At 39.9% G+C, this 24667-nt stretch overlaps 1 protein-coding gene across 10 annotated transcripts in view; it reads left to right on the top strand.

Annotated features, from left to right (window-relative positions):
• Window positions 1-24667, top strand: part of MYO6 (myosin VI) — a 163209-nt gene that overhangs the window by 24154 nt on the left and 114388 nt on the right. For all 10 annotated transcript variants that reach the window (XM_054021868.1, XM_054021874.1, XM_054021873.1 and 7 more), the window contains one exon: window positions 17620-17757. In XM_054021868.1, the coding sequence (XP_053877843.1) occupies window positions 17638-17757 (120 nt within the window). In that variant the 5' untranslated portion in view covers window positions 17620-17637. The remainder of the gene's footprint in view (window positions 1-17619; window positions 17758-24667) is intronic.

Genomic DNA, 24667 nt, shown 5'->3' with positions numbered 1-24667 from the left:
ACCCATTTAAACATCTCGACAGGAAACTTCAGTAGCCTGCAAGGGCCTCTGTTGTCATAAGCCTCAAAGTCTCTTATGTTGCAACTGGGTGACGAACCGCCAAGTCTCACTAGCTCAGATGTATTCCAGTTCCTCCAATCCAAATTGTGACTATTGATCGCTCCTACATCAGATGGGACACTTTTTTAAAGCACTTGATTTTTCCATAAAAAAATAAAACATTTTTTCAGTATTCTACATGTTTAAAGAACTGAACAGATACAGTGATTCCAATCCATGATTTTATTGTAAGGCTCATGATATTTGGTGTTTTTCTTAACTCCCTAGCTCCTGGAGTCATGTGATTGCATGAAAATTTCCTCTTTAAAAAAAAAAAGTTAGGGTGTAAAGTTTGAAAACACTAACCCTAAAGGCTCAAAGCCCTGAAAGCAAATCAAAAGAGCCCAAAATGTATTTATTTTTAAAATCTAACCATTTTTAAGCTAGTTCATGTTTGTGCAGGGCTTACCTCATGATTCTTGAAGACTTGGGGTTAACAATACTGCAGCAATAGTTGTTAAAAAGTAAGCTGTTATCAACAACTATCATATACTTATCCTAGTTAATTCATATTTCATTTTTATGCAACTTGCATCAAGACAATATTTAGTAAACATCCTGTTTTAAGAGACTGTCCCAATGTTATTCCAAACTTTCTGAGTATGATTTTGTTCCACTCCTTTGCTTAATTGCTTAAGCAATTGATCTTTATTGGTCCTTAGATTCAGGTCACTTCAAGCAGGTTTCACTTTTTTAAAAGAAACAAATACGGTTTTGATAATGCTGTGTGGCGACTGTTGGAAATTGCTGATTTTGTTTAATTTTTTGTGACATTCGCCTGTTGTTCTCTGGACCTGTGATCCGTTAGGTCACTCCAATCCTCGACTCTGGGAGCTAGCCTTACCCTGTGGGAACCCCTACTACCGGGCTGTTCACACACAGCCTCTAGTATGTAAGCTGCTCCCAGCTACGTGAGTGGGCGCTTTTGGCCAGCTGCTGCTTGGATTGTGCAACTGAATGACACGAGCCAATATCTCCAGTCCCAGACACAACCCTAGGAACCTCCATCTTGCAGTGTCCAGTAATGCCTGATGGATGCTGCAAGCTTGTATGAGTTCATCAGTTTAACAATGAAATTGATATATACCAGACTTGTTATCCCAAGGGGAGTCTTTGACACACTTCAAACCAAATGCACTACTTCAGGTAGAATAACCCAACAAATTTATTAACTACAAAAGATAGATTGTAAGTGATTATACGTCAAAGTACAAGAAGTCAGATTTGGTCAAATGAAATAAAAGCAAAACGCATTCTAAGCTGATCTTAACACTTTCAGTGCCCTTACAAACTTAGATGCTTCTCACCACAGGCTGGCTTGTTGCCCTGCAGCCAGGCTCTCCCCTTTGATCAGCGCTTCAGTTGCTTGGTGGTGCTGTCTGTAGATGGAGGTGGACGAGAGAGCATATGGTAAACGTTTCTCCCTTTTATCATGTTCTTTCTTCCCTCTTGGCTTTGCCCCCCCCCTTCAGTCAGGTGAGCATTATCTCATCGTAGTCCCAAACTGACCAAGGGAAGGGAAGTGACTCACTGGAGAGTCCAACAGATCCTTTGTTGCTGCCTAGGTCAGTGTCCTTTGTTCCTGTGAGGCTGGGCTGGGTTTGTTCCATACATGCCCTGATGAGGTGTGAACTGCCCCTTTGCTCTTGGAGAGTTTTGCTAGGGCCTCTGCTCCTGGAGAGTTTTTGCCTGGGCTTGTTTTAAGCCACAAGAACACATTTTCAGCCTCATAACTATATACATGAAATTACAACCTATAACTTTACTATAACAATGCTCAGTGCATCATGAGCCTTCTGAAGACACCCGACATAACAAAATTTGCATTGGATACCACACAATCATATTATAAGGATGAACATGGGGGTGCAGGGTGTTCCCCTGAGGTACAGAGTGTCACAATGGTGTCTACTAAACAAATTAGCTAGGCCTTATAGCATTCTTTTAGGCACATAAATATTACTAAAAATGTGAAACAGAGGCACAATGACTTGCCCGTGGCTTAAAAATGAATCTGTGACTAAAATAGGATGGCAGGTCCTGAAAGCTCTAAGGCAGGGTTGGCCCTACGTGTTTTGTGTCACAGAATAGAAAATGTTTTCATCTCCCCCACGTCCCCAAAAACAGGGAGAGTGGGGATTTGCAGCTCCGCAATGCAATCATTTGGCACCCCAAATATTGGTTTGCTGCCCTGCCCTAGTAATCTACACTAATCTAGTATCCCAAAAAGTGATTTTGCATTAAACAGAAAAACAAGTCACTGTCCACTATGTGCAAGTAGGGCAGGAAGGGATCCATAGATGGGAGTTTAGCTCCGGTCAGGATGTGGCTAATATGGAAATTGTGCTGGTCTGTAGTTCCGTTTCTGTTTCAGTGAGACAGGATTACTCCTCTGCCGAAAGCTATAGAATCATAGAAATCTAGGGGTGGAAGGGGCCTAGAAAGGTCATGTAGTCCATCTCCCCATGCTTAGGCCAAAACCCTGTCTGTATGGATAGAGGGTTTTGTCTTGCTTGTTGCTGTGGAGATGCCCAGCCTTATTATGCTTCCACAGACATGCAGATGTCAACTCTTCTGGCTTGGTTCAAACACTTATGACTGTTCCAGGCAGATTTTGCACATAAAATGGACATATTTTGGATATCCTTGAGACTGAGGTGCTGTAAGTGATTTTTGTCCAGCCTCCACCTGTACTTTGACATTACTACTTCTCTCTTCTGCCGTCAGAATAGAAGACGTATTCCATCAGTCCTCCCATGGAGAATTATGGGCGCACACTGCTCCATATTTATGTGCTGGTGAATATTTTATGGCCAATGCCCCTCTTTCAGGATAGCTTAGGACATTATGATCAATTTTTGTCTTCTGTCATCAATATGCTGGATCTTAAGTGTCTTGTCTTGTTTCTTAATATAATGGAGTATAAAAGCTTCCTTAAATCCCAGCCAGCAGAATTATTTTTCGTGGTTGACAGTGTGGTGAATCTGGGCTGTATTTATTTGGTAGTATTCAGGTATTAATACAATTTTTCTAATTTTGTGAACAAGATTAATTGATTGGACTTGGACTTCATAGCTTGGTTTTTCAGAGCCAGGGCTATATATTTAGAGATGGTAGTTTTCTTTCAATTTTCGGTGGTCTAAATGTAACGGGAAGCTTTGGCCTGCAACCTGTGTATTGGACTCATACCTTTTCATGAGTAGAATAATCAGCTGAGGGTTATTGTGGTGTTTGAGATCAGAGCTGGTTAGAATAACTAATAATGTGTTAAAAAAAATTTCACAATTTTTTGTGTTTTGTTCTTTTGGTCAAAGTTTAGTTTTTGTCAATTTCCGGCTAGCTTTAATGGAGATCATTAATGCCTCTCTACATGAGGGCAGTGTGCTTCTTTCAAGGGAACAGTCATTGGATCAATCCTGATAATCTCTGGATGCTGATTATCTCACCAGTTTATGTCCCTTTCTTAAACTTTCTCTTTAGGTTGTGACAAGAAACATTGGTAATATCTGGAAACCTCTGATTTTCTTGATACTTCCCACTCTGATTTTCAACCTGGGTATAGGACAGAAATTGCACTAACCTTTTTGGTGTCTGATCTCCTTGCAATGGACAGAGGTTAAATGTCCATACTGTTTCTTTTAGGACTGTCAGTAGCCTGTGATACTGTTGACCACTAGGTTTAGTTGATTTGGTTGTGTGCCCTTGCTTGAATAGGTATATTTATTATTAATTTATTAATTAATTTAGTATTAACTAAATACCAGTGATCTTCAGTAGTTCCATGTGTCCTTTGACAGAGATCCTAGAAAGTGGCGTTGGGCAATAGGTTGTTGGCCTTCAAAGTTCTGTGCTGTACGGTTTCACTGATTCTATTCAACATGTATGCCGAGGAAGATAGTGAGACAATTTGAGCTGTGATGCATTTGGTACACAGATGACATGTAGGTCTGTCTTGTATCAAACTCAGATTGTGCATTTTTTTGCTTTAGTGGCTCACCGAGATAGGGTCATGAATGAAAATTAGCTGGCTGAAGTTCAGTATGGATAACGCAAATGAGTTGAGGGAAGAACCTAGAGAATATGATGGATGGTATTAGCACCAGTTACTGAAAATTTTTCTCTTCAGTAATTTTTTTGAAACTGATAATTTGGGATTTTTTTTTTTTTTGAGCTCACCTGTTGCTTGATGATTTCCAGATATTTTAAACAACCATTTTTATCTGAGTCTGGTAAGGTGCTTACAACTGTTCCCCTCCCCCTCTGTGTGAACTTTGCTACATCATTCTGACCTTTCCCATGAATTACTGGGTGCTTTCTACAGGTGACTGTTCAAGGCTCCTAAGAACCTAAAGATGGCATATAATAGAACATCTTCCCACTCTATGGTTTGATGTACCTGTAGGAGAATGTATTACATCAGTTTCTTGAAAAACTGCACTGGGTGCCTATTTTATTTTCAGGTGCAAAGATGTTGACACTCATCTGTAAAGCACTAAAGAGCTTGTTTCCTGATTATTTGAAAAATTACTTCTAATCCAATGAAGTCTTTGCAATTATTATAGCTAATGACAGATACTCTTATAGCTACATAGATATGGTTATACTGTAGTCCCCTTGTTTGAATGTCTGGGGACTGCAGACAGGATTTCCTCACTTGAGAAATCTTGGCAGGAATCTGCTTCTGCACATGGTGTGTCAGAGCTAGTGTGTGTGGATTTGGGGAGACTTCGGTGTTGAATTGTTTCAATTGTTTATATATTTTGTCCAGTGCCCACAGAAATTGATGGACATTTCTTTTTAAAGAAATGTCCATCAAACAAATTAGTTCCTCCATTAAGTTATCTGAAGATGAGCAATGGCTGGGCAATGGGATGTGTTGGATGGTGAAATTACATATACACCTCTACCCCGATATAACGCGACCCGATATAACACGAGTTTGGATATAACGCGGTAAAACAGTGCTCCGGGGGGGAGGGGGCTGCGCACTCCAGTGGATCAAAGCAAGTTCGATATAACGCGGTTTCACCTATAACGCGGCAAGATTTTTTTGGCTCCCGAGGACAGCGTTATATCGAGGTAGAGGTGTACTTTCTTTACAATAGAAGAGTATTACATTTAGAATACAAATAGATATGGAGAGTTATGGGGGCATCTCTGGAAAAAGTCTTGAAGAATTGGAATCAGGGAGACAGATTCTAATTCTTTGAGAAACATGTGTCCACTCCTGGCCTATGTCTATATTGGGCAAATATGTCAGGTTAGAAAAATGTGGTGTTCTTAGCATATGCACAACGTGCTTCAAGTGGCACGTGACCAGGATTCATCTCTGAATTTAGTCCGCTGATTGGATCATTAGCTTCTCTGGCTCAGGCTGGTTACTGATGGGGAGTGTGACCTGAATGCTGATCCATTGCCCCAGAAACATGTATTGACCAACACCACTTAACATGAAACTAAACACAATTTTGTCCTCAATGTGGACAAGATCAGTCAAGCTTATGTGTGTGCTGATTCTGGTGTTGTCACCAGCATTCTACATGGGGAAGACTGATGCAATGAAATCATCGCTGACAAAACAAATATCCCCATTTTCTTTAACTGCTACTTTTTTAAAAGGTATGGTGATCCAGCAGACCCACCAATCCATTCACAGGTTTTTTTCTTCTGATATAGTTGCTTTTTGTTATCTATATTAAAATCATAGCATCGTCCTCCCCAATTTCCTTCTTAATGTTGCAGAAATTTATGTTCCTGATATTGGCTTTATTAGGATTAGACTTTCAAATTCTCAAGGATTTCTTTCTGATTAGCAAAGTTTGAGTGGTTGTTCAAGTTACCTGTGTTGGGAATATGGGCTATATTGGTCTTGTCATCCTGCTTTTCTTTTTGTTCAGTGGCATGTATGTCTTCTGATAATCTTCTATTATTTCCTACATAGTCTCCATATATGTAAGGATTTTATTTCCTTTAATTTTGATTTTAGGCCCTTTTTTGAGTAAGTTACTTTACTGAACTCTTCCTAAAATATAGTGTTCCTGTATTAGTTTTTGGTATCTTTCCTTCCTTGAGGATGTTTGAACTTAATTTTATTGTTATCCCTATTAGCAACTCAGCTACTGTTATTTCTTGACCAACTCCTGTAGGTCCTTGGTCTGTGTACCTGCGTGGGTCCATCAGCCATTGCCACCCATGTAGGGAGAAGTGAGCTGTGTGGTGTATACTCCCTTCTTGAGGCTGGACTATCAGTCACAAATTGACTCTGCTCCTGAGTATGTCTACATTGTAATCAAAGGTGTCATTGTAGCAAGCGGAGACATACCCAGGCTAGTTTTAATCTTGCTAAATTGGGTACCAATAATAATTAATCTGTGGCAACAGAATTGTCACAATAAGAGATGATGCAATTTTAGACTTGGTTTTGGTAAGCACTGAACATCAGAGAAAAGCTGGTTATAGAGATAACCTTAGATCAAGTGATCATGAGTCAATTCGGTTTAATGGAAGAATAATCAAAACGAGGTTTTTTTTTTTAATTTCAAAATTGCAGACTTTGTGAAATCAAGGGATTTAGTTAAAGAAGTGAACTAACCTGAAGAACTCAAGGACTTAAATGTGGAGGAGGCTTGGAATTTCTTTATATCAACTACACAAAAAGCACCTGAAATTTGCATTCCAAGCCAGAGGAAAAAAACTTGTAAGGAAAGGCTCCAACCACAGCCGGATGAATAACCACCTCAACAAGGTTATTGTAAGTAGTAAGCAATGAGCCAATAGGAAATGGAAAAAGGCTCAATCAGCAACAAAGCTACATTCTTGATTAAAAAAAAAAGTAAGAATAAAGTGGGAAATGCTAGAAGTCAAGCTGAATTATCTCTTAAAAGGAAATTAAATAAAGAACAAGGTTTTTTTAGTGATATAAATAAAAAGAGAATAAGAAAGGATAAGGTTGGGCCATTATGCAAAGTGGAAGGGAAGGAGATTACAGATCATCTAGGTGTGGCCAAAAATCTAAATGAATACTTTGCCTCAATTTTCAATAAGGATGATAATATGGATGAGGGCTGTACCTCTGATGAAAATGAGTGTCTATAAATGGAAATTAGCACATCTGTGGTGGAAGAAAAAATTAAAGAGCTTGATATAGTCAAATTGGGGAAGGAGTGTGTGTGAGGGAATAATTTCTATCCAGAATACTGAAAGAACTGGCACATGATACTGCTAGTCCAGTAGCAAGGATTTTTAATCTGTCTATTTGAGGTAGTACCACATGACTGGAGAATAGCTAACATCATACCTATATTTAAGAAAGTGCAAAAAAGTGATGCAGGCAATTACAGACCTGCTAGTCTGACCTCAAAAGTATTCAAAGCTTTAGAATAAATTGTGACGGAAAGAATAATTAAATTCATGGAGGTAAATGACAATGCAACATGAGTTTAGCAAAGGCAGATCATGCCAGACTAACCTGATGTCCTCCTCTGATTTTTTTTAGATAAGGGAAGTGCAGTAGATTTAATATACTTGGACTTCAATACAGCATTTGACATGGTACCACATGGGAAATTTAGTTACATTAGAAAGATGGGGATCAATACAAGAACTGTAAGGTGGATAAGGAAGTGGCTAAAGGGGAGAAGGCTCTGGGTTTTGCTGAAAGGTGAATTATAGGACTGGAGGGAAATTACTAGTGTAGTTCCTCAAGGATTAGTCGTGGGACCAATCTTATTCAATATTTTTATGAAAGACCTTGATACAAAAAGTAGGAGTGTGTTAATGACATTATTTTTGATGATACCAAGTTGGGAGGCATCATCAATACAGAGAAGGATTGGAATTTGAGACAGGAAGATCTGGATGCCCTTGAAGGGTGACAGAAGTGGGATGAAAACAGGATGAATTAAATACTGCAAAGGGCAAGGTCATGCGCTTAGGATCTAATAATAAGAATTCTGCTGTAAGCTGGGAGCTTATGAGTTGGAAGAGATAGAGATGGAGAGAGACCTGGGTGTGTGGGTCGATCACAGGATGACTACGGGCCACTAGTGTGATGAGGCTATAAAAAAGGCAAATGCAATTGTGGGATCCTAGGCAAGGCATTTTAAATATAGAAAGATAGAAGTATTAATCTCCTTCTAAAAGGCGGTGGTAAGACCTCATTTGAAATAGTGTATACAGTTCTGGTCATGCATATTGAGGAAAGATAAATTCAGACTGGTACAGGTGCAGAGAAGAGATACTAGGATGATCAAGGGAATGGAGGGCCTGTCTTGAAAGGAGACTGAAAGAGCTTGACTTGTTTAGTCTAGCAAAAAGAAGGCAGAGAGGGGATATGATTGCTCTTTAGAAATACATTAGGGGGGTAAATACCAGGGAGGCTGAAGAGCTATGTAAGCTAAAGGACAACATTCTCACAAGAACAAATGGGTATAAACTAGCCATGAATCATTTCAGGCTGGAACGTAGAAGATTTCTAACCATCAGAGAGGTGAGGGTCTGGAACAGCCTTCCAATAGGAGTTATGGGGGACAAACAACTTAATTATTTTTGAGCAAGAACTGGACAAGCTTCTGAATGTGATTGTAAGGTGGAGTAGCTTGTGATGGTAGGGAGCAGGGACTAGCAGCCCTGGGGCTCACTTCCCATTTATGCTTGTCAAAACTCAGGCTTCAGGGCTTTAGCTGGCCACCTGCAGTGGTCAAGAAGGTAATTTTTCCTCCATGTATTCTGAGTTTTTAAAATATTTCCTTCCTCTGGAACATCAGGGATGGCCCTGGTTGGAGATAAAACTTTGTATGCGGTGGGCCAGGGCTCTGAAATGTCACCAAGCATTCTCTTTCTAAGGTGGGTGGCTGGCTGGTTCTTGCTCACATGCTCAGAGTCTAACTGAGGGATCAAGAAGAAATTTCCCCCAAGGTCAGATTGGCAAGACTGTTTTCCTCCCCGCTTTTCTCTGTAATGTGTGGGTGCTGATTACTTGCCAGGATTGTCTGGCTATCTCTCACACATTTCCTTGCCATCGCAGGGGCCCCTGCTGCTGGTGAACTTCAGTCTCTCCCATTCTCTGCCTGTAACACATAATAGTCTAGTCTCCTGCAGGTTCTAATACTTTGGTCTCGTTTCACTTTTTGGGTTTAATGTGCAGTGGGTGGTGGTGGGTCTGTGGTATGTAGAAGATCAGACTGGATTAACAAGTTGTCCCTTCTGACCTTAAACTCTATAACTTTATGGGCTAGTCACCTCCAAGTATGTACCCAGGCTCCCTGGTGGGCTTGTACTCAGCTGGCTTGCTGAAGCCCATGCTGCACTATTACAGTACTACAGCCCAGGTTTCACTCTCCATTATGGTGCTGGAGCAAACTAGATGAAAGCTAGTTCAGGTATGTCTACGCATGCTACAGTCACACATTCAGTTTCAGTGTAGACCTGCCCTGAGTGGCTTACGGTGAAGGGGTAGGTTTCTTCCCTATCCACAGAGGATTACCCCCTTCCTGCAACAGGGTAATATGTACTTACAGCTAGCCAGGGAAAGTGTTGTAATGTAATAGCAGTTTAGGCAAGGTTTTGCTTTGAGCTAGTACACCAAGTAGTCTGCATTTTCTTTTTAAAGATACAAATAAATGCTACCAGGCTATAGGTATTAAGAATCAATCCTAGTCCCATTGATGATAATGTAAATCCTGTTATTGGCTTCAGTTTATTCATTTAGATTGATAGAGGTGCTTAAAAAATTCCCCCTGCCCATATATGCTCTAGGCACTCTTGATATAACGTTAAAATACATCACAAATAATATGTTCGGCTAATTCTTCCTCACCCTCCTTATTTTCAAATGCCAGTTAGGAGGAGGGGGAAGATGGGATTTACAGTGTACCCTGAATGGCCTCAGTGCTAGTGGAACCAAAATTTACCACTCAGTATAGTGGTTAAGGCTTTAAACAAAAGCTATAAACAAATCTGTCCTGGCCAACATATCACAGACTTGATTTCTTATGGCATCCTGACTTCCTTCATGCTGTTCTCTGCAGCCTGCTTGTTTACTTCTCTCGCACTCATCTTTGTGATTCTGTCTACTCTGCGCCGTGTGAATGTAATGCCTTTCTATTACCTATTTGCCAAGTAACCATCCTCTGCTCCATTCAAATCCCTGACTTGCTTCTTCCATAATGATCACAAGAGCAAGAAGTGTTTTCTGTTTTTGTTTGTTTTTAAATTAAAAAAAATCCTATCCACGCTGTTCCATCCTTTGGGTTTCCCTATGTATCACTATCACTTTTTTTTTTTTTTTTAACCATGTCAGGCTTTCGTTGGGCAGATTGATTTTATTTTTCTGGCGTATACAGTGCCAAGGACATCAGGGTTTAAGAAGGAATAATTTAAAGTGACTCTGCCACCTTGAAATCTACTCCGTTGAAAATAACAACAACAAATAATTATGGTATTTTAAGGTAGTACAGTTGCCTGTGAAACCTCTTGTAATTTTTTTGTTATTTTATAATAATATTTTTCTCAATGCCTTCTTTTGTTGTATGAAAGACTTACACAAATAGAAGTGGAAACTGACTGACTACACAAGAGAACCAATGAAGCTGTACATTTGACAAATCAAGTTTACTTTACTCACACATGCGTGCGCATGCGTGGAAATTGAAAATAGACTAATGAGGTCCAGTTCCTGGTTCTAAAGGAACAATGCTCAAATGTTTGTACAGAAAAACTTCTATAATGCAGCTAAGTGCTTTTAGTACTATAAAGTTCTCAGCACATTGGCAACTGTACAGGAAGCATCAAATAAATGGGACTTAATGACCAATGAAATAATGCAAAGTATACCATTGTGAATCTATTTGTTGTTATGTTTAGTTCAAGGAAACCCTCCATTTTAATTTATCTGAAGCTGCTACAGAATTTCTGGTCATCTGCAACGGAGTGCTGAATGTTGTCATGGAATTTTGTTTGCTGCAGAGTACACAGGCTTTAGTCCTCGATTGAATATGGAACTAGGGTCAAAAAATGCCATTTAATTGCCATTAACAAACCTATTTGCCCAATTTTGGCTGTTGTAGAGATTGGCAGTATTTTCCCAAAAGTTCTGTAGCATGCTAATCCAGGTGAAAATTGCAGATCAGACTTTTGTACAGTTTTATAAAATGTGTGTAAAGTAGGTTCTTTAACAAAACGTAACCATGTACATTATTTTTTGCTGTGTCTTTTTATATATATATACACAGGTGTGTATAATCTGGATGCAATCATTATGATGGGATACCATCTGTTCTTCAGTGCAACCAGATCAGTTTTATTTTTCATTTGGTTTAATTAGTTAATTTAGCAATCAGTACAGTGCATTGATGTAGTAAGCTGATAGTTCACAGATCACTTCACACATGGGTGTCTACCTCAGACCTTCCATAACCATGTTAGAAATTGGAACACTATATGTTGCAGTTTGTAGAACTTTCACCATGTGCTAGGGTTAAGTTGGACAGAGCACTTAGTGGGAGAATGAAGGAAATCAGAAGTGAGTTTAAAAATGGTTACGTTTTAATTCAGTATGCATAAGTGCTAGGATGATGTAATAACTAGAGCTCTGCAAATCTGTGGATATCCACAAATGATATTTGAGGATCGCAGACAGATGCGGATCCAAATTTTATATCTAGAGCCCTGTAAATCTGGATATCTGCTTTATATCCACAGATCATGTTTGTGGATTGGGTGTGGATACAAATTTTGTATCCACACAGGGTTCTAGTAGTAACTTACACATATGGGGAGTCTTTCATCTAAGGGATTCCTTAGCACTTTACAAATTCAATATATTTTTTTTAAAAGATCAATATGTTTGAAACATGATCTGGGAGAGGAAGAAATAGAGCTGTTAATACTGTTGCTTTTTAACTGTCTATTTTTATCTGAGGTGAATGTTTGCATTTTTGCCATCGTAGGCTGGGGCCCGAGGATGCTGAATTTTTTGCCTCATAAGCTTCTTATTGCCGGTTGTCCACATTTAGCAGGAATCCGTTTTGGATGTCATCTCTGATGTGTAAGGTCAACTATTTTCTTGTGAGCTTATTCTGGTACCTTCTGTGTATTAGTTTTAAGCAAACAGCACTTGCTATTTTGTTACACAATTGGTTTTCAGTCACAGAAGGAAAAAATTAAGGTTATCATAAATAAAAGTGTGTATAAAAATCTTTGCCTATTGCTGAAATATAGCTACTTCTGTTTAACATCTATGTGAGCAATTCAGGACAGGAAGTGAAGAATCCTGTTCCCAGTAGAACTACGAGAAGTGGTCGATGTAATGGAAAAATGAGGGGACAATATTACAAATATTACTTAAATTAGTTAGAATAACTGTTAGATATGGAGTTGGATTCCAGTTTAATAGAATGAATGTTAGTAAAGGAGTCAGTATTGCTAAAAAGTTAACTTTCACTTTGGGGGAGGGTGCAATTGGCAGAATTGCTGCTGAACGTGTGTATAATCAAATTTTAATATAAATCTTAGAAACAGAATTTGGCAGTTAATAAAAAGGTACGTTAGTGCTCAATTCTGTAATGCATTTTAATTGTGAAAACACACCCTTAAAGGGGCAATCAATTTGCATTGTTTTTTGAAACATGCACAAAAAACATTATCAAATAGTACTATTTTTGAAATGCTATGTCCCAAAATTTAAAAAAATGTAAAAGATGGTTACTTTTTTTTTCTCGTTTGTTTGTTTAAAAAGATCTTTAGGGTGAGCTTGAGAGCAGTGCCACAGATGTTAGGGCCTATCCTTCATCTCCCCTTTCCTTTGTGCACACATCTGCTTTGATATCTGTTTACTTTCAGTCAACACTTATTGGTGATCGACAGTGCTGTGATCGATGAAGTGGGGATTGATTTAGTGGGTCTAGTGAAGACCGGCTAAATCGACCGCCGAGTGCTCTCCAGTCGACTCCGGTACTCCACTGTAACGAGAAGAATAAGATAAGTCATTGGGAGAGTGTCTCCCATTGACGCAGCACGGTGTAGGCACTGCAGTAAATCAACCTAAACTATGTTGACTCCAGCTACGTTATTCACATACATGGAGTAGCGTAACTTAGGTCAACTTACCCTGATGGTGTAGACAAGGCCTCAGTTTCAGTTCGGCTGCTGCTGTCACAATGTGCTTGTAGTGCTTGGGAAGGGTATGCAAAATTGTGAAACTGATTATATGTAATTAGTATCCCTACACAAAATAAATTGAAAAACGGGCGGGGGGGAGAGGGATGTGTTTAACATTTGTTGTAGTAATGTTATGGGTGACTTGTAACAACAACAGGTACCGTTTTACAATGAAAAATATGATTTTCACAGTGTCCCTTTTTAAATATAACTTTTCTCCATTTTTGTATATATTAAATACAGATTGTATTTCAAAGTTTTGTATTTTAAAACCACAAAAGCATAGTTTAAATTTTTTTTGTTCAACTTGCTTTTTTCAATGACATGTGCCAAGTGTTGGAGAAGTACAAATTCAGAGTTGATACTAATAGAGATGGGTGTATTACAGGTGCCCAAGATGAATAGATTAGCACAGGTGTTGGTATTATGCTGTTTCTTAGTCTTTAAAGGCTTTTAGATAGTTGTGAGTGTAGTTATTAAAATTAAAAAATAATCTGAATGGTCAGATAATAGGACTCAAATATTTGTCCACTATGTTTTTAGTCATCATTAGTGTAACTGTGTTAGTGAAGTGGTTTTGTAAGTTCACAGAACATTTGATCAGTAATTTACCAATAAGATGTGAAACACACTGCAGAGAGTATGAAAAGGCAAAAGCCTGGATAAACAAAGAAAGTCAAAGCCTGAAGATGCTAATTTGAGGGATTGGGTTTCAAATTTAAGTAGAGACAATTTGTCAGAAGCCTGACTGTACTGTACGGAAAATGTAGCGGTAAGAGATACTATATGTTAATTTCAGGATGTATTTTGTTGTGCGACGTGGTTACATCTGGAGTATTGGCAATGTTCCACATAAAACAAGGCTTTCCCCTGTTTTTAATGGTTGTGTGACATATCACTAAGTACCAACCTGAGCAAGCATTTCAAAGGAAAATGATAGGCTTATGAAAATGAATGTCTGCTTATGCCTATAAATAAACTTAAATGTTTAGCAGCTACACCCATAACAATTGGACTTGAGTCATAACAATTGACACAAGACTGGCTCACAGTATTTAAAGACCTATAGAACTGTGGTATGTATTTGATCAAATTTGCAGAAGTTTAAAAAAAAAAAAATAAGGGGTGGCCTGCAGCCAAGTCTGAGTGAATACAGATGTTGTTCTAAGGGATTTACTGTATGTTGCTGACAACACATGACCAGGATAATCGGGTGTTGTGGACTTTATGGAATGTGGCTGAAGGTTTCAAGTAAACATAAACCAAACTTGACTGTAGAACATAAACTTTTCTGTAGCTGGATAGATGTTGAAGATTTATACTCTGAACATGAGAGAATATAGAATTAGAGGCTTCTGTTATATTCAATACAGTTTTTACAATAGTATATATCCCAATAACTTCATTTTTTAATCTTAATTTTAGATTCATACACCCTAAGCCCACATGCACACTGTCATAGTTTCAAGGTAACTGCACGTGTATTTCCAACCCCATGGTCCACTCCAGGAGTTCCCAAGCAGGTCTGAGGTCTCCAGCTGGCACCTGTGTGACTCTTATCCCACTCCCTTAGGACATGTGGTGGTAAGGCTGCACAGCCTGCCTGATACCCCAGCAAGCCAGTCTGTATAAAGGTCAGCCCCTGTGCACTGCTTTCTCTCTCCGAGGGCTATGAACGGTGTATCGCCAGCAGTTACAAATTACCACGTGGCTCTTTCGAAGCAAGCACACTTCGTCTTAAGATCAAAGCATTACAGAGAAAACACACACAAATCCTAATAAATAGATTTAAACACACGCTAAGTGTACCAGGAGTCACTCCTCAGTCTTGTGGGGTGCTAGTAAGCCAAAGTTTTTCCAATCCTTCTGCAAGGTTCCTGATGGTTTGCTGGACCACAAAGAAGGCCTTGAGTCAGTTCAAGCTCATCCTATTATGCCAAAAACACTTTCTTTGTCTCCTAGTCTCTGGAAAATCAAGGTTGGATCAGTATATATAAGCCTCTGAAGGGAGCCTCTCTGGAATTGTTTAGTCTCAGTGACTCACCTTAATTCACTGTCTTTAGTTCCTGGAGGAGCTGTGGTAACCCTCCCGCATACATGAACAATCCTGCATAGACTATTTGTAGATTTAATACAGTGGGCCACCACAAATATTGATGGGGTTGCAATATCTGTCTCTCACACATTCTAAGATCTAGATGTTAGATATCACGTAATCTTGATAAGACTCCTCAGAGTTCAGTCTTTTTTATAGAAACTCTTTTAATAATTTTCCCCTTGAGAAACAATGCATATTTTAAAGTGAATTCTATTTTGAGAAAAGGCTATGTATAAACAGCATCACCTTACTCCACAAATCTGTTTCCTGTGTATATTCCGTCATATCTGCTTGCATTAGTATGTGTGATTTTTTTTTTTTTTTTTTTTTTTTAAAGCCACTACTTTCACTACTGCCAGCCATGCAGAACCAGCACAGTACTGGGAGAATGAATTGACATTGTTTTTTCTGGCTTTGATGTCAATTAAGTTGCAGTTGTATGTGCAACAACGTTGTCTTCAAATTGTGCTTGGTTATTCCTCTGCAACCACAATAAACATGAGTTGCACCAGATATACCTGAAAGAAAAACTTTGTCTTGCAGTCTTTATTAGAATTCAGAAAGGTCATAGCTTGACTTCCAGATCCTGGGTTGAGTTTGCAGGTCTGGCAATTAGAAATATCACATATTTAGGGGGAAATCATTTGTTTTTTAGCCTGGTAACTGAGCAAAATAGATGTGGAATAAATGAGAAACGTTAACAATGGCTGGGAGAGGGGCAGATGGGGATAGGTTCAGTATTTTGGAGAAAAACAAAACATGGAAGTGACTAAATGTGTCAGTCACCAGCTACCCTGATTATTTTGTATGTTGTACTTCCTCCGTCCTATTTCATCTGCTCTGTGTCTTCAGTTGTAAGTTGAGGGATGTCTTCCTGTGTGTCTACTATGCCCAGTACATTTTGAGCACTAGTGTAATATTACAAATTTAACTACCCTAGATGCATCATATTTCAGTACGTCCTCTAATGGTAGTGGAATCTGAGAAATGAGACTATTGTGCTATAATTAGGTGAAACTTTCTATATCATGAGGACACTTAGAAATACGTTTGAATATAATTTCAAATACTGAGTGTAATTAAAACCAAAAGAATATATTTTTTTACAGTTAGCTATTTGGTGATTGATTGTAAGCTGTAAAAATGTTTTTTCAAAGTTAAAATAATTGACTTTTAGAGCTGAATAATGTTTGCATAAATATGTTCTTTTAGGCTGTTTGACTAGCCAGTGGGTGAGGACCTCTTACATATAAGTTTCTTCCTTTTTGCACATAACACAATTATCCAGAGCTGCCTCTGAATGTAACAGGTATAGAAGTTCCTCTAGCCCAGTGGTTTTCAATCTTTTTCATTTGTGGACGCTTTAAAAATTTCAGATGGAGGTGCAGACTTCTCCCTTTGGAAATCTTAGACGTAGTCTGTGGACCCCCAGTTGAAAACCACTGCTCTAGCTCAAGGGTGTGGGAAGGGAAAAAATTGTGAGTTATTCTTCCATTTAAACAGTACTTTCATACCTTTCATGGGTGTTTTGTATGTTTATTTGAAGTCTGTTTCCAGTTTAATGATTACTGGTGCAGGTTATTTTGGGATAATGGCCAAAGAGTAGATCGTATACCAGAAGTATACTTTTACAAACCCTGAAGCTCTAGAGATGACTGAAGCAGATCTCTTTTAATGTGTGAATGTGTGTTGAGGGGAAAGGAAGAAACTGGCAACTGGAATGAACCTGTCTGTCAGACTCGGTGGAATCCACAAATCTGATTTTTATCTATATAATAGAGATTATCTAGTATTAAAGTAGTTATCCAGGATGAAGACTAATTCAGTATATGAAAATATTGTGTTGGACCTATTCAGAAAGTCCAAATCCAGGCAAAATTTCTATTTAATTCAGTTGCTGTTGTATGTGTTGAGTAACTCTGTAAACTGAGCATTTGTTTAGGTACCTAACTTTAGGAATCCAAGTTGGAAAATGTTGGCCTTAGATCTTTAGCCTTTTCGGATGCCTGTGTTTTTTGCATAACAAATGGTGCATTTTGAATTCAAGACATAATCTAAAACTGTTTCCAAAGAGCATTTGGACAGAGGTTACAGTCAAAGTTTTTTAATCAATAAGGCGTACATATGGGTGTAACTACTTAATACTAGAAATCAGTGTTTCATGTTCTCATTTTATATACTCTGTGTTTGGATTAAAAATAACAAATTAAAGTTTGTAGACAGCTGGTCAGATTTTTATACAGTTTTTTTCCCCCCCCTTACAGGAATAGTGAATAGTTCCAATGATGGAGGACGGGAAGCCTGTTTGGGCTCCACACCCAACTGATGGGTTTCAGATGGGGAATATCGTGGATATTGGCCCTGACAGCTTAACTATTGAACCGTTAAACCAGAAAGGCAAGGTAAGAAAGGGATTAAGGAATCCTTAAAGAACTATACCATCACATAGTTCTATGCATAGAGCACAACAGTGGGAGTCAATTTCTAATCTCCGCTTTGTCTCTGACTTGAGCAATTCACTTAACATTTCCTTTGCCTCAGCTTCCTCAGTACAAAGAAAAATGATCATAATATTTAATTCCGCAATACTGGCTCCCACTGGCAAGAAACACATAGTTTCTGGTTGCCAAATTTCCATGTATCTGCAGTATCTATAGTAAGTAACTGAATATGTGTGTGTCTTTCTGTGCGGTGTTACTTTTCCCATATTGAAACTGAGACTGGCTCAGGATCTATCTTTGAGATGACACCTCCATTTTCTCCCTCTCCCTATGCTTGCTTTTATAATGGTTCAAAATCTAGGATGAATTATAAACACAAATTTTGGTTGTATTGATTAATGTCAGATTTCCCCCCCTCTTTCCTATAGCTTTACAGTTTCAATAGAATTAATTTTATAAGGGAAAAGCATTTTCTGAGGACACTTCATAAATGTCTGAAAGCATTATGTATTACCTGATAGGTAATTCTGAGGGATACTGAATAATGAATTTGAAACCATAGTGTCTTAACTCTTAGATGTGTTCAGACTGGTGAGACATGAGTATCATTAATTTGGGTCTTTGTACCCAAGGAAGCCCAGAATATTAAAGATAAAATTGAAAACTTGTAAATAAAACCCCCCACTGCATTTATGGTGAGGGAAACATTGGTAATTGAACAATACCCATGTTGCTGGGGAAAAACATTTTTAAGGAGTAATTTAAGGAATTTAGTAGCAACAGTTACATTCCATCAGTCTCCTCCAGATGACATCTTCAAAAGTAATATGGTCTCAAACCCCAAGAGCTCTTTGGATTATATTTTTGTGATGGTTCTCACTTAATTTGATGCAATGGCTTAATTCAATCATAGGATATCAGGGTTGGAAGGGACCTCAAGCGATCATCTAGTCCCCTGATCAAAGCAGGACAATTCCCCAGACGGTGTTTATTTTTTTAACCCCAGTACCCTAAATGGCCCCCTCAAGGATTGAACTCACAACCCTGGGTTTAGCAGGCCAATGTTTAGCTATCCCTCCCCCCCTACCCCCCCCATGTTGAAGAGGAGATGGATTCCTTGTCCTGACATATGAACTTTCAAATTGGTGGAGTTTTCACGATGTTATTCACATCCAGTAGTCTTAAGTTGAACATCAATTTATGACAGAATATCTTCATATTATAAGAAATGTCATGCTACCCAGTTATTTTAGTTAAGATAGCCAAGAAGTTATGTTTTTACATTTTACTGGCAAGAATGGTAGCAGCTCTGTTTGAAAGTCTTCATGGTTTGGTGTTTCTGAAGATTACTTAAATTGTGTGTGATTTCCAACAAGTTCCCCCTCATTATAACTTAATTTGTAAGAAAGGAGAATACCCTCATTTTCTCATCAGCTTTCTCATATTGACAATTACAGGGAATTTAGTGACAGGTCAAGAGGTGACAGAGCAGACCTTCCTTTTCTGGGGGACATGGGTATATATCTTGGGAAGAAACCTGAATAGGAAGCTGGTCATCTTTGCTTGATAACAATATAAACCAAGTGTAATGCCATCTGATGTCATTCTTCTTCATGGTAAGAGCCACAGATAGATACAATGGGCACTTCAGCCTGTTTACACCTTGGTGTCAGAACCAGAACTTTCAGGTTGGAGTGTACTGCATATTGTGAAATTACTCTTAAGAAGTCTGCAAATGACCTAGACAAATTATATACCCTTTCTCATCTACCCTGGAAAGTTTTAACAGGGGTTTCTTGCCACTCCTACAAGCCTGGGAAAGCTGTAGGTCACCATTCCCTAAATTATTGACCATCATTCTCAGTGGCTGCTGTGGGACACAATGCCCTAATATCCAGGTTATTGCTCCAAGCTTCTGTTGCAGAATTTTATGCCTTGCCAGCACAACCACCTCTTCCCTTCAGCAGATGAGAGACAGCACCCCAGATGTGGAGGAACCAGAAGGCCTTGAGGGGCCTCTTGGTCCATGGTTTTTCTTTCTACCACGCCCTCTCCCGGCCTTCATTCTTTAAGACCAGAAGTTTCCTCCGTGTACACTGGTCAATATTTAACTTGGGATCATTACCAAAGATAAATGGGAATATTCTCCACAGTGGGTAGGGACTCGGAATTTCTACTTGTGGGAGATTTTTTTACCTGAAAGAGTGGCCTCCTCAATATGTGGGCACTTCACTGGCAGCCCAGTCCATGCAGGCATTATCTCAGCCCCTGCTTGGCCATGAAAACTCTCACGTGGCATCGGACCAGCAAGAATGAATAAACAAACAAATGTGAATTGTTATCTGATTCCTAAGTAACTCTGTATGCTTTCATAAGCAATACTAGCATGGGTGGACAGTATTATGAGTATGCTGCCTCTCCTCCTAAAAATTGCAGGGAAATCTGTTCTGAGCTATCTTAGTGGTACAATAAACTTTATGGAAAGCAGCGGCTATTCAGAGCCAGCAGAAAAGTCAACTTATGATCCTGACTCCTGCCACACACTATGAAAAGGAATACAGGTCATGCGACCAGTTAAAGCAGTCTGTGAAGTACATAGGAGAAAATAATCTCTTCACAAGTGGTAGTAGGGTCATTAGCTTCTCATTTTTGCCTCAGAGCTATCTCTGACAAATGGCTGTCTGGAGTTAGACCCTAAATTGGTGCCAGGCTCTCTCAATTTGGGAGCAAAAGGGCTACCTATAGCTTTGATCAAATGAGCTCACTGGACATTGTGAGGAGGGACCCTGTAGAGTTGTGCAAAAATTTCAAGAGCAACTTTGTCCCATTCCCAGTCCCAGTAACCTGGAAAGACCATGACATGAATGAAGTAATCCAAAATCTACTTCAGATTGGAATATTGCTACCTGCTCCCAATGCTAATTTCTAGCCTCAGAGAATTGGGGACAAGCAGAGCAGAGCCCTGTCTAAAACATCTAAATAAGTTCTGAGTGGAGGCTAGTCTTCAAAGCATTCCCATTTTATTATCCTTAGATAATTCCTGTGTTTTGCAGATGGATGGCAGCTGTTTTCATAGAATCATAGAATATCAGAGTTTGAAGGGACCTCAAGAGGTCATCTAGTCCAACCCCCTGCTCAAAGCAGGACCAATTCCCAGCTAAATCATCCCAGTCAGGGCTTTGTCAAGCCGGGCCTTAAAAACCTCCAACTTTTCTTTTCCCAACTTCAAATATTACCATACTATTTTACATGCGCTCTCAAGGTCTCTCTCCAGGATCTTGGTAGTAATTATACTGGCTTTAGAAAAGAAGAAAATTCACTTATTTCTTCCTGGACAATTTTTCTGACCTGGGTTCTGGACGACAGAAAAACTGAAGCAAACACATAGTGATGTGATTCCTGGAGTATCTTGGATTCAGGGCAAACACAAATACATGGTGCCAGGGAAGCCAGTCATAGGCCTGAACTGAGAATGACTCTATCAGGTAAAAGATCTCATCTCAGGAGAAGGTTAACAGAAGATGAAGATGGCCATAATAGAAAGTGGTGTCAAAGAGATGCAAACCCAATTCCTATTGGTTCCTGTTGGGATTTCTGGTCTGATACACAGGCATGCTTCAGTGATCCAGAGTTCATATGATACCTATCCAGTAATTCTCTGTATCCCTTCTGCATTGCTACTTCATCCATTGGCAGATCTATATTTTCTGCTCCTACAACTGGTGAATGCAGAGAATCATGGTTTTTGTTTTTGTTTTGTTTTAAACATCTTCCCAGTTCAGTTCAGGGTATATGTAACAGATGGAGACAGCACAGCATCCATCAGCTAGAACACAATGATTTATTGAGGTCTCAGTGCACAGCTCCTTCCATGGATAACAGAACAGTTCTGGTCATGACACCCACCCCTTGGAAAATGGCCTTTCTTTCTTTAGTCATGGAGGAAAAAAACACTGTTCTCACAGCCATGTGCTTTGAACAGGGGATTTCCAGCTCTCTTCCCCAAGACAGACTCCTCTGCAGATTCCATTCAGCGTCAATGACCCTGGTGGTAGCAGTCCCACTGTATTCCAATGGGAGAGCCATTCAATGCTGATGGCCTTTGATGGTTCTGTTATGGCTTTCCAGACAGCTTCCTCACTACATGTCAAGTTCCTACTACAAAATGAATTATATAAAAATCCACGTGACTGTTACAATTACAAATAGCATTTATAAAACCAAATGGAATTCGTAATTGGACACAGACCGTCTTCCCCACACCATCACACTACCTATCAATGGGGAGATTAACACCAAGGTTTATCTGGCAAAATGAGATTTGCAGAGTGACTGATGCTCTCCGAAATACATCGCTCACTGCAGGTCAGTTTGGTGGGCTGCTGATTGACCTTTTTGCATATGGAAATAGTAAATAAAGTGCTCTACAGCCTCTCTGTCAGGACCTTGGATGTGGAGTGGTGAATGGCATCTTAAAAACCTAGTCAAGGTCCCTACTACATATGTCTTCCCACTTTTCTCACAGCTCCTCAGGAGATTCCAAAAATGGGGCGAGGGAGCAGCAGTGATATCTATTTAGGCCTTTCTGGCTAAAGAGGTTAATCAAGCCTGAGAGCTATAATATAGTATTGGCTCCTTGGATGCCTCTGTCATACAGAGGAAGTGAGCTAACGCAAGACCAGTAATCCATCGGAGACCAAACTTGTTTACAATAAATACTTGTATTAAGTGATTACTGTTTTCAGGGACCCCAAAAGAGAAGTCAACAAATACAGTTTATTCTACTGCCTGGTGCAAAGTCCATATTTAATTACAGTGATATACCAGTGACATAGAATCCTAGAATATCAGGGTTGGAAGGGACCTCAGGAGGTCATCTAGTCCAACCCCCTGCTCAAAGCAGGACCAATTCCCAACTAAATCATCCCAGCCAGGGCTTTGTCAAGCTGGGCTTTAAAAATCTTCCAAGGAAGGAGATTCTACCACCTCCCTAGGTAACGCATTCCAGTGCTTCACCACCCTCCTAGTGAAATAGTGTTTCCTAATATCCAACCTAGACCTTTCCCACTGCAACTTGTTCTGTCATCTGCCACCACTGAGAACAGCTGAGCTCCATCCTCTTTGGAGCTCCCCCTTCAGGTAGTTGAAAGCAGCTATCAAATCCCCCCCCTCACTCTTCTCTTCTGCAGACTAAACAATCCCAGTTCCCTCAGCCTCTCCTCATAAGTCATGTGCTCCAGACCCCTAATCATTTTTGTTGCCCTCCGCTGGACTCTTTCCAATTTTTCCACATCCTTCTTGTAGTGTGGGGCCCAAAACTGGACACAGTATTCCAGATGAGGCCTCACCAATGTCGAATAAAGGGGAACGATCACGTTCCTCGATCTGCTGGCAATGCCCCTACTTATACAGCCCAAAATGCCGTTGGCCTTCTTGGCAACAAGAGCCCACTGTTGACTCATATCCAGCTTCTCGTCCACTGTGACCCCTAGGTCCTCTTCTGCAGAACTGCTACCTAGCCATTCGGTCCCTAGTCTGTAGCAGTGCATGGGATTCTTCCGTCCTAAGTGCAGGACTCTGCACTTGTCCTTGTTGAACCTCATCAGGTTTTTTTTTCGCCCAATCCTCTAATTTGTCTAGGTCCCTCTGTATCTGATCCCTACCCTCCAGTGTATCTACCACGCCTCCCAGTTTAGTGTCATCTGCAAACTTGCTGAGAGTGCAGTCCACACCATCCTCCAGATCATTAATAAAGATATTAAACAAAACCGGCCCCAGGACCTACCCTTGGGGCACTCCGCTTGAAACCAGCTGCCAACTAGACATGGAGCCGTTAATCACTACCCGTTGAGCCCGACGATCTAGCCAGCTTTCTATCCACCTTACAGTCCATTCATCCAGCCCATACTTCTTTAACTTGGCGGCAAGAATACTGTGGGAGACCGTATCAAAAGCTTTGCTAAAGTCAAGGAATAACACATCCACTGCTTTTCCCTCATCCACAGAGCCAGTTATCTCATCATAGAAGGCAATTAGGTTAATCAGGCATGACTTCCCCTTGCTGAATCCATGCTGACTGTTCCTGATCACTTTCCTGTCCTCTAAGTGCTTCAGAATTGATTCCTTGAGGATCTGCTCCATGATTTTTCCAGGGACTGAGGTGAGGCTGACTGGCCTGTAGTTCCCCGGATCCTCCTCCTTCCCTTTTTTAAAGATAGGCACTACATTAGCCTTTTTCCAGTCATCCGGGACCTCCCCCGATTGCCATGAGTTTTCAAAGATGATGGCCAATGGCTCCGCAATCACATCCGCCAACTCCTTTAGCACCCTCGGATGCAACGCATCCGGCCCCATGGATTTGTGCTCATTCAGTTTTTCTAAATAGTCCCGAACCACTTTTTTCTCCACGGAGGGCTGGTCACCTCCTCCCTGTACAGTGCTGCCCAGTCCAGCAGTCTGGGAGCTGACCTTGTTTGTGAAGACAGAGGAAAAAAAAGCATTGAGTACATTAGCTTTTTCCACATCCTCTGTCACTAGGTTGCCTCCCTCATTCAGTAAGGGGCCCACACTTTCCTTAACTTTCTTCTTGTTGCTAACATACCTGAAGAAACCCTTCTTGTTCCTCTTAACATCTCTTGCTAGCTGCAACTCCAAGTGTGATTTGGCCTTCCTGATTTCACTCTTGCATGCCTGAGCAATATTTTTATACTCCTCCCTGGTCCAATCTTCCACTTCTTGTAAGCTTCTTTTTTGCATTTAAGGTCAGCAAGGATTTCAGTGTTAAGCCAAGCTGGTTGCCTGCCATATTAACTATTCTTTCTACACATCGGGATGATTTGTTCCTGCAACCGCAATAAGGATTCTTTAAAAT

Source organism: Malaclemys terrapin, chromosome 3 (genome assembly GCF_027887155.1).
Source record: "Malaclemys terrapin pileata isolate rMalTer1 chromosome 3, rMalTer1.hap1, whole genome shotgun sequence".
Classification (NCBI taxonomy): domain Eukaryota; kingdom Metazoa; phylum Chordata; order Testudines; family Emydidae; genus Malaclemys; species Malaclemys terrapin.
This window is presented reverse-complemented; position numbering and strand designations above follow the sequence as displayed.